Below are 11,011 nucleotides of genomic sequence, written 5' to 3'. Positions count from 1 at the left end.
ATATGCCTGACAAGCAATGGCTTATCCACCTCCCCATCCTTGTCCTTAAATGAGGCCAGCACAGGGTTGCATGATTCTCCATGAATCTTATGGACAAAACGAAATGTCTTTGTCCTTGTCCTTTCAGTGCCCCTTAATAAGTGGTGTATTGAGTGCCTGTCAAAGCAAGGAAAGGCCTCTCCCCCCCCCCCCACAAAAAAAGTTACTAGGAAAGTTGAAGAGGATAATGTATGTAGTTAAGTTCAGAAGTTAGTAGACACCTATTTCTGCATGCAATCAAATTGTCATATAAATATGGTATATAAATAAGCTACACCATTACCAGACAGTTGACTGTAGCTTATCTATTAAAAAGGAGGCAGGAGGGTCAAATGAAGAACAATACATATAAGAATAGCAGGACAAAGACCATCATTCATTGTGTCAAGACCCAATATTCCTGCATACATACCGAAGGTTGAAATCCTGTATTATTTGGACATAAGCTCCATTGAATTCAACGGAGCTTACTTCTAAATTAGATATGTACAGGATTGCCCTGGAAAACAGTCTTCTTTATTTGTTACAGCTTTATTTATTATATCAACCACAGAATAATGAAAAGCAGATGCAAACAGATGCACAACATAGTATCCATCACCACGACAAACACATAGCATTTTAGCATGATGTGTATCAACAGGGCTATAGACATTGTTTTTTTTTAAAAAACTGCCTGACTTCAGTGGCAGTAGCAAAAGATAGAATTATGTAGGAAATGGCAATTATTATTCCATCTATAGCCATTTATTTTATTATTTATTCAGCTATTATGGAGTTTCCCCCAGGTGGCATTGCTGCCAAACCATGGCATTCTAATCTCTCTCAAGTTATTTTCCCATTATGAGGAATGGATGAAGGAGCTGGGTATGCTTTGCTTGGATAAGAGGAGGCTGAGAGGAAATATGATAGCCTTCTTCAAACATCTTAAGGCCTCTGACATGGAAGATGGACCAAGTCCCCCCTCCCACCCGCTTTGGAGGGTAGGATTCAAACCAATGGATTCAAGTTACAAGAAAGAAGATTCTACCTCAACTTCAAAAAGAACTTGTTGATGGTAAGAACTGTTCAACAGTGGAATGGGCTCCCTCAGAGCAGTGGCAGAAGAACCCACTTCGGCACCTGGGGCGGGATGCCGAGGAGCGGGGCGAACTGCCCGGTGACGCACGCACGATGTCCGTACAGAGTATGCATGTGCGGCATACCGTACGGAGTGCGCACGTGCGGTGACCGTATGGGTTGCCTCGCATGTGCACTCCGTATGGGCTGCCACGTGCGTGCGGTGGCTGTACGGAGTGCCATGCAAGTGGCATCCTGTACTGAGTGTGCATGTGGGGCATCCCGTACAGAGGGCACATGGACAGCAGCCCGCACGGTCACCGCACGTGCGCACTCCGTACGGTATGCCGCACATGCATACTCTGTACGGACATTGTGCGTGCGTCACCGGGCCTGTACGGTCGCACGAGCGGAGTCCATACTGACTGTGCGCGCCCTCGGCCACTCTACAGCTGGGGGGAGGCAGGGGCAATCTTGTCACCCCCTCCAGAGTGGCACCCGGGGCGGCCCGCCCCCTCCACCCCCTATTTCGTACTCCCCTGCCTCAGAGAGTGGTGAACGCTACTTCTTTGGAGGTTTATAAGCAGAGGTTGGATGGCCATTTGTCAGGGATGCTTTAGATGAAATTCTTTGAGATGCTTTTCATTCAGGGCCCTTTCCAAGTCTGCAATTCTCTGAGTTCCATCCCCCCTGAGAATATTAAAAATCATCTTGCAGTGGAAGGTGATCTGCTTGGGAGCCCGAGGTTCCTAAATTATACGCCTAATAGGATAAGTATTGCATATGGTAACATATCCTCCTTTTGCTTTACCACAATGGGCTAGTTTTATTTTGAGACATCTGTTTGCTTCTTTGTGCAGCTTGAATAAGACTCTGGTAAGTAGTAGGGCAATGTGTTCTGAACAGGTTTTCCACCAGGAAATTGCTCCCAATGGTCACATTTCTCTTCTCTTTCCTGTTCATGAAGTTCCACAGGTGCAAAGCGTAGGACTCATTGAAGTCTGGCTTTGAATCCCACACTTCATAGTACTTATGCCACAGTGTGTAGGGGATGGGATAGAAGCGCTGGGGGTGCAAGAAGGAAATGTTGTGACATGTCTGATCCTCCACATTATTGAAATCTGTGAGGTTGCACAGCTTCTTTAGCATCCTTGTGATTAAGTGAGGTCCCTGATGTCCCCAGATGGCTCCATTGTAGTGCTGAACAAAATCTACCATGCAGTCCCAGAGGAACCAGTGATGACGCTGAAAACCAAGGATCCCATTGCTGGAGAACTGGGAAGACTGGGCTGCCAAGAAGTTGGTCACTGGGATGGGTTGGATGGAAATGACATCTGTGTCCATATAAGTCCCACCGTATTTCCACACCATTGCAAGCCTGATTGCATCAGAGATAATATAGACCCAGTTCTTCTCCTGTGTTGCATTCACCTGCAGGGTTAAAAATGGACATAGAATCAAGGGACAGCCCCTAGCTCCTAAGACATACTCCTTACTTCTTCCTTTCAATGTCTGCAATATTTCCACTACTGGAACAGCTCAGGTGTCACATGTATGTGAGCCTAGGTTCAAATTCTGGATGTGACTTCCCACTAGAAAAGACCTCACCTCTATGCAGGCATACCTGAGAAAGTGTAGGGCCTGAATGTATCAGTGGGTTCACTGCATCAATCAGTATCTCAGCTCCTGCAGAGGCCACTTAACCTGTGGGTGGGAGCAGAGCCCAGCGGTAGACCACAGACATCATGTTTTGCCTGTTGAACACCCCAGGTTTAATTCCCACTATCTCCAGTTCAAATGATCAGGTAGGTGATGAGCAAAACTTCTGCCTGAGACCCTGGAGAAATGCTGCCAGTCAAACAATACTGAGCTTCATTGGCATATATTTAGTGTAAAAGGAAAACATCAATTTTTAACATGCTGAATAGTACTACAGTGGTACCTCTGGTTATGAACTTAATTTGTTCCGGAGGTTCGTTCTTAACCTGAAACTGTTCTTAACCCGAAGCACCACTTTTGCTAATGGGGCCTCCTGCTGCCACGGCGCCACTGGAGCACAATTTCTGTTCTCATCCTGAAGCAAAGTTCTTAACCTGAGGTACTGTTTCTGGGTTAGCGGAGTCTGTAATCTGAAGCGTCTGTAATCTGAGGTACCACTGTAGCCAGTTTATTCAGAATTTCTGGAAAACAGAAATTGTGAATTTGAAACTCTGAAGCCCAGTGCAAGTGTAATACAGTGGTACCTCGGGTTACAGACGCTTTAGGTTACAGACGCTTCAGGTTACAGACTCCGCTAACCCAGAAATAGTACCTTGGGTTAAGAACTTTGCTTCAGGATGAGAACAGTAATCGTGCAGCAGCGGCGCGGCAGCAGTGGGAGGCCCCATTAGCTAAAGTGGTGCTTAAGGTTAAGAACAGTTTCAGGTTAAGAACGGACCTCCAGAATGAATTAAGTTCTTAACCTGAGGTACCACTGTATATGATGGTTTGTTCTTTTTCATCATATTGACTCTTTCTCCCGAATTCTCCTCACTACCTGGGCTGATTGCCATGCATGGTGATTACTAATACTGTGCTGTATACGGTAAAATGAACCAAAGGATATAATAAAACATGCTTTGAAGTTGTATCTTCACCAAACATTACTAAATTTAAGCATACAATGACATTTCAGTGTCTTGGTAGGAAAAGGCAGTTAACAATTTCTTTTCCTTTGCACTGATAAAGTCACCAGTAAACAGTTTGCATTTTTAAAAGGGGGATTGATATTTGTCACCAAAAATATTTTACAACTAACTTTGCAATTAATGCATCCCACCAGAAAACAATACCTCTTTCTCTCTCACCTGATGGTACCACCGGAACAGAGGTGTGTCTTGGAACAAAATGTCCATCTCCAGGGGAAAAAGGAAAACATTCTTCATAGCCGATAAGAAAGACAGCGAAGGGGAAGTCAACTTGAAATCTGTCATTGTGCTATTGTTCAGCCCTTGCATAAAAAAAAAGATGGGTCTGTCCGAATAGATTCTAGCAGCAGATTCGACAGAGCATAAAACCAGTGGTGGAGGCTGTAGATGGTCAGTTGTTTCCAGAAAGATGATACTTCTCCCCTTAGAGAGGACATCTTGGGGTATCACAAGTTGTTTAGCAACAGGTTTGCAGGAAAAGAAGCAACCAGGTTCTAGGGAGAACTCATACAATATCCCAAATGCAAGCAAAAAGAAGATACATAGGTAGATCTGGCTCTCCTTCAGCATGTTGACTGATTCTCCAAATTTTGATCTTAATAAAAAACATAATAAATATTAGTCGTACCTTTACTCTTCTTCACACACACATACACATACTTGTTGCACTCTTGCTTTTCAAAACCTTAACAATAGGTGATCGCCATCCTTCTTAGCAGAAGGTTGTGCCATAGTAACAGATTCTGTAGGGTTGCAATGGAGATGTGGGATGAGGAGCCTTGTTTACAGCATGAATGAATTATTTCAGTCTCCTGGAAAAATATATGGTTAAAAAGAATGGTTCAAGCAGGGGTGTGAAAGCTGTGGCCCTCCAAATGTTGTTGGACTCTTGCCAGCCTCAGTCAAACATGGCCAATGGCCAGGAATGTTGGATGTTGTAATCCAGCAGCATCTGAAGGCCCCCAGCTTCATCAACCTTGGGTTAGTGGTTGACAATACAATCCTATATGTCTCATTATTTTCAGTGGAGCCTACTCCCAAGTAAGTGTATATAAGATTGCAGCTTGCATTTGGGGGAATTTTCCTTTCCTTTCCCATCCCATCCCATCCAATTCCTAAGGGTGCAAAGCTACTCACTATACATGCAAACTATGGCAAAAGATCTGAAATCCAGCAAAAATCCTGGAAAGACCTGCAAATTCTAGGGAGATAATTAGCAGACACTCCAGGATGCAGCAGCGTTATTCATGGTAAAATTCAAAAAATAAATATAGATGCCCTCTTACCACTATTTCCTTGCCCGCCTAAGGGGATTCTTTTCCTGGGCCACTTAAAGAACCCTCCTCATGTTGCTGAGTAGACTCCATTGTTACTGCTGAATTCAGTGTTCCCGGTGGGGCTGCATTCAGAAAATGAACCAAAGTCTGAATTGATTCCCCTCCCAAGCACCAGGCTTTCTCTTCTGTTGCAGACAGGATGCTGATGGGATAAAATTATTTACGGGAGCTCTTTCTTCTCTATCGGTGATTAGTGTCTCTGTCATAATATGGAAGCAGAAATGAGGTGAATAGGAAGCCCATGTCAGGTCTCTGCTGCAGCAATATCTGAGATGGAGCGTAATACAGTTTTCAGGAGAAAATGAATGTCCCTTCTTCCCAAACTCTGATGTGCTGAGATTGTGTCAGCCAGCTTGCTTGTGCGGCTATTTTGAGAATGCCCTGAACGAGCCATAGATCATCGTAAGCCCAATGTCTTCAACAGATGTCCTACAGTACTTTAGGCCAGCTGTGTCTGCAGGAGACTTCAGGAGAGGCAGCAGCTGGAATTCATATACCATAGGTTAGCATCTTGGGTGTTGCTCCATGTCTTCAGCCTCAGCTCCTCAGAAACTGGAGACTTTTATTGAATTCAGTTGCAATCTCTCCAAACATGTCTGACTAATTAAAAAAAAAAAAAAAATCAAAAGGTAGCACCCTCTCTATGTTGGTACCTTGGAACACCCTCTAGTTTGCAAAAGACAAGGAATGACTCTTCTGTCTTTCCCACAACATCCATTTTTTCCATCCAGAAGATCATTTTTGCTGTCAAAGGGGTTGGAACTGATTAAGCACTGCTCCTTCTGCAGAGAAGATCTATTTATCATTGCAAGACAAGTGGCTGAGTGGAGTTTGCAAAGCTCTCCTCAGCCAAGATGCTGATCTCAGTGCTGGCTGCTTAATAAATGTTATCCACTCCTTCTCGGCTTTGCCTATCACAGTCGAAACTTTCAGCTGCAATGCTTCAGCCAACAGCACTGGAGTCATTTCAAGCGATGAGCTGTCGGAAGAAGGCTGCAGACTCTAAACAGCATGAATAATTTAATATTCTCGGAAGCATCTGATTGTCATTAAAGCATCATTTTGGGGGAGGAAAGGCCTGTTCAAAAGGTGTGTCAGGGTAATTTTGCAGATTAATCCCTTTCCAGTGAATATTCACTACTCTGCTATATTCAAAATCAGGATGCTAAAGAGAAGTGAGATAAATTATCATTTTCTTCCAGTGCATATTTGCATGTGCTTCTTTTGCTCCCTTTAAGGGAGTGTGGAATGTTGTCTTCAGGAAAACATGCTTGGAACCATCATTGCCATCTTTTAGGTGCCTGGCTTTTTGCCCAGACTTTGGGTCATTCACTTGGAATGTAGTGCCGTAAGACTTTGACCTGTTTCGTGGAGTTCATTATTATTATAATTATTGTTGATGGAGAAATCTTGTTCTGTTGTATTTCTTCTGTAGGTATGGTTTTTAAATGATCGCCAAACTGTGTGGTATTTTATGGATTCGTAAATCACTTTGAGACATTTTCTTGTGGAATGTGATGCAGAAATGTAATATCAGGGATGTGAAACCTATGGTTTTCCAGATGTTGCTGGACTCAGACATTTACATTGACTATAAACATCAAGTGCTGGCATGGATCTGACAGAAAAGGAACTTATTTCCATTTATGGTGGAAGTGCTCACACTTATAAGCATTTTGGATAGTGAGACATACAGAAATGGGGGAAGAATACTGCAAAAATCAATTCATTGTGCTCCAGAATTTTTGCGGGGTGGGGGTGGGGTGGGAATCAAGGATTAAACAAGGATATTCTATCTGTTGACATTTTTATTAATTGCCACTAGTCCTTCTAATTGGAAGGAATTAGAAAATCTGTCTATACAATCTTCGTATAAGAACGACTTGTTTATTGAAATCTCTGCAAAGATAACATTCAACTTAAAGCTGCAACAGGGTATCCCTTTATCATAGACCAAGATATGTGCATCTCTCTGTCAGAAACAGCCAAATCTATATGGACTTCATAATCATGCACACATGGTGATTGTCCAACTTCCTTTTTGTTATCGGTGCAGTCAAGTCATAACCATACCATTCTTAAAATAATAATAAATAATAATTGAGAGGACATTTATAATAATACTGCATTACGTGCTCACCTACACCAATGTTTCAGTCGATAAGCTTGGTTATATGTTTACTTTTTTCTTTATATTTGTATTCTTATCTTGAAAATCAATGTGTGTGTGTGTGTAATTCAAGCCAATTACTTTTTTCTTCAGTTTGCTTTCTGAAAGCCAGATATGGAAGTACATGTTGCAACATCCTGCCAAACTCTCAAATTTCTCCGTGTTCTGTGAAAAGGGATTTCCATTTTTCTTCCTCATTTTCGGGGCATTTCAGAATTTCTTTAGTGGGGGTGGGGTCTTGATCTTCCCTTATCACTGCTAGGTGGCCAAGGTTCTCTTTCTTATAAGCATGGCTCTAACACTCTGCAGTCTGCAGGGTTCTTTCATCGTACTCAAAGCCATGCTTCCTCACACTCACATGCAGCCTTCTAAGATTATACAATGATATTACCATTTTACAACAACAACAACAACAATTAGGACTGCATTGCAACAATTAATGCAGACCTCCATGTGTTGCCTTTGAATTAGATAATTTCTGAGAACATGCATGGACAAATGATTTGGAGTGCTCAACTACCTTCTTCTGAGCTGACTTGTGTTTTCCACGATGTTCCATTGTACACAACTGAACTTGCACACCATTCTCTTGAAACTGAAGCACATTGTAGAAGAATAGAAGCATAACCACCCAGACCCACCCTACTTACCATTTCCCCCCTCTTTCCCCCTCTTTTCTTCCTAACCAAATAATAATAATAATAATAAAGATAGGAAGCTTTAAACAGAACAAAGCTGAGTAGTTCTATCCTGTTTCCATTTGCTGTTTTTATTTAATCCATCCAATCCACTTGGTTTATTTAAACCAAGGACTTGCACACTGACCACTAATAATGAATCCTATGTTGTAGATATTATTGCAAATTTTTGCAATGTACAGATGACATTAGAAGATTTGGTCTTTTTAATTATACCATTTATTATTCCTATGACCCCTCTTTATAAAATCTAATAAAAACAAAAAACAAAACACTGAAGCACATTGTGTTTTCAGTGTCTCCAAATGCTTAGTTTTGGAGCATACCGTGACTGAAAAGCTTCTCTTTGGTGCTGATTGGGCAGATTTAGGATTTAGAATAGGGACCCTATTGCAGAAACAGCAACAGGTCTTCAATCCCCTGCAACACTGGACCACTATACCACTGCACAGGCTGTCTTCCCCCAGGGCTTAACTGAAGCATGGGAAGCCTACAGAGTGCAGAACACTGATGAGATTATAGAATGAAAGAAAGGACACACACAAAAAACCTCTGACCACCTTGGAAGTGAAGTAAGCATGGAAGAAACCATGAGAATGTAACTGATTCCCCACCCCATCCTCTTTGATCATTTTTGAATGCAATTTCTCTTCTCATTAATGAAGAATGGTTGAAAAGATGCAATAAATTTTCTGCACAACACTAATTTAATGTTATTGGGAAGCTGATCACCAGTCCCAAGGTTTAGGTAATTGCATGTGCGTATCTAAATGTGTACTGTTACGCTACGCTACGATAATCTCTATTGTCATTGTCCCATACAGAACAATGAAATGGAAAAAATCTACGGCAGACATTCAAAAGCCAACAAGCCTGCTATCCCAGCTATCCCAGCCTGGTTAACCCCCTAAAAACTCTGATACTCCATAATGAAATACAATATACTCCTACAGAGACTACCTTATACTGCGTTTAAAACCAAAATCACATTTGGATAAAAACTGTTTCTCAGGCGGCTAGTTCTAGTCTTTCTAACCCTGTACCTTCTTCCAGAAGGCAGAAGCTGAAAGAGATCATTTCCGGGGTGTGTGCTATCCTGCACTATCTCTGCAGCTTTCTTATGATACCTGGAAGCATAGACAAGCTTACAGCTCCAAAATCTGAACACCTTCTTCTTGGAACATGGCACATATTAACTATAGACCTTGTAGTGCTTAACACCCCTTTGTGGTAGGCATATTTCACGTCTTTGATTATACTGTCTTTTTATGCAACATCAATGTATTACACTAAAGCTGCAATCTGATGCACACTTTCTCATTGGGAGTGAGTCTCAATGAACTCAGTGGGACTTCTCTGTAAGCATAAATAGGATGCTGCTATTTATATATTTGTTTATTCCTACAAGTATTATTTAAGAAAATAAAATGGTTCCTTCCTTCCATTTTCTGTTGAAAGAGATGAAAACATTTCTGCTTTTGTCACAGCATGCTCAGACCTTTATGCACCCTCTTGAAATGGCCACATTCATTGTCAGAGAATAATGCACTGCCCTGAGACTCAAACCACTCAACAGAAAGACCATATTTCTCTAAAAAATAAAAAAATATTATGTGATGGGTAATCAAAATCTATCTTTTTCCATTTTAATAAGTATAAACCAATTAATCTCCCATCTAAATTTCTCACTGTTCTTGTTGTTTAATTCCCATATGATGCATTTCAAAATAAATAAGAACTTACCAGCAAAACATGGAAAAGCAGAAGATTCTTCAGCAAGCAATGGTTAGACTTGGGTGCACATATATGGTGAAGAAGTTGCAGGAGAACCTTTCATATCCAGGACATGCACCACTGTTCCTGACTTCTAATGCAGCAACCCTAGAGGTGATATTTGCACATTACTTGCCCTGAGATAGGCAGAGGAAACAAATGCCTTTTTAAAGAAGAAAAAAATCGTACAGGTAGGGAAGAAATAAAACCACCAAGACATGTAGAGTGTAGTAATAAGAGCTTGCCAGCAGAAAGCAGCAGACTAACACTATGGAATGATAATAAGAACATAATCAAGTAGCAATGTATTGGGAATAGCATAAAGGCTCAGGTGGAACAACACAGTCTGCAAGATTAACATATAACAGATAGCTCATTTTCTTCAGTGTTCTGGAGTGGGTGCTTAGATATAGTAGGTTGAATCCAGACCAAGCAAGTGCTGTTTTGTTATCACTAAAATCAATGGGACTTAAGTTATTCATGAATAACTCTTTATATTGATTGCAATGAGACTTGTGCACTTTACAGTGCAATCTAACAATATTTGCTCAGGTCCTATTGAATCCAATGGGTCTAATTTCCAAGTAAGTGGGGTTAGGATTGCAGCCTTAGTGTGGATCCAACCCAGTATACACATGTTATCTCCTCATCACCAATCCTCTGCCGAACGCATTGTGAAGGAGAGATTCTTTAATGTAACTCCTTTTTCAGCCTCCTTGGGGGATGATACTGTGGTACCTCAGGTTACAGATGTTTTAGGTTACAGACTCCGCTAACCCAGAAATAGTACTGTCAGCGCTGCCTCAGGTCCTAGCTCACAGAGGACCAACGCCAGTTGCTCTTTATAAACAAAAGTCTTTATTGTGGTTCATTGTTGGTTTGACATCCGTGGCGCGCAGCGCTACGTCTGAGTCCTTAGACCGGCGAAGCTCCGTCTGACTCCTCCCCTCCCCTACACCAGTTCAAGACCCGAGCTTTGCTCCACCTCTTCCTCTTCTCCTTCTGCTCCTTTCTCCTCCGGGTCCTCCTGTCCTCTGGGGTTACCTCCTTCCTACTTTCTTCGGAGGCGGATTCTTCTGACTCCTCCCCACCCTTCCGGCGGGCTTTAGGACCTGGCTCCCAATCCGGGTTTTCTGCTGTCCCTCGCGCCTCCACATTTGAACTTGGCGCGCGCGCCCAGCCGCCTACTTTCCTCCTAACGGCTACACTGCTCCCCTCACTGCTTTCTCCTTCAGGGAGGCTGGCCTG

At 42.2% G+C, this 11,011-nt stretch overlaps 1 protein-coding gene across 1 annotated transcript; it reads right to left on the bottom strand.

Moving 5' to 3' along the window:
- Nucleotides 1–1,898: 1,898 nt before the first annotated feature.
- A4GNT (alpha-1,4-N-acetylglucosaminyltransferase) lies at nucleotides 1,899–9,864 on the bottom strand. The gene is made up of 3 exons (XM_081007322.1): nucleotides 9,734–9,864; nucleotides 3,945–4,380; nucleotides 1,899–2,529 (listed from the first exon to the last, which is right to left on the bottom strand). The coding sequence occupies exons 2-3, from the start codon at nucleotides 4,353–4,355 to the stop codon at nucleotides 1,906–1,908; spliced, it is 1,035 nt and encodes a 344-aa protein (XP_080863448.1). The 5' UTR covers nucleotides 4,356–4,380; nucleotides 9,734–9,864; the 3' UTR covers nucleotides 1,899–1,905.
- Between the last annotated feature and the right edge of the window lie 1,147 nt (nucleotides 9,865–11,011).

This window comes from Podarcis pityusensis (genome assembly GCF_964106645.2).
Source record: "Podarcis pityusensis genome assembly, chromosome: 5".
Lineage (NCBI taxonomy): Eukaryota > Metazoa > Chordata > Lepidosauria > Squamata > Lacertidae > Podarcis > Podarcis pityusensis.
This window is presented reverse-complemented; position numbering and strand designations above follow the sequence as displayed.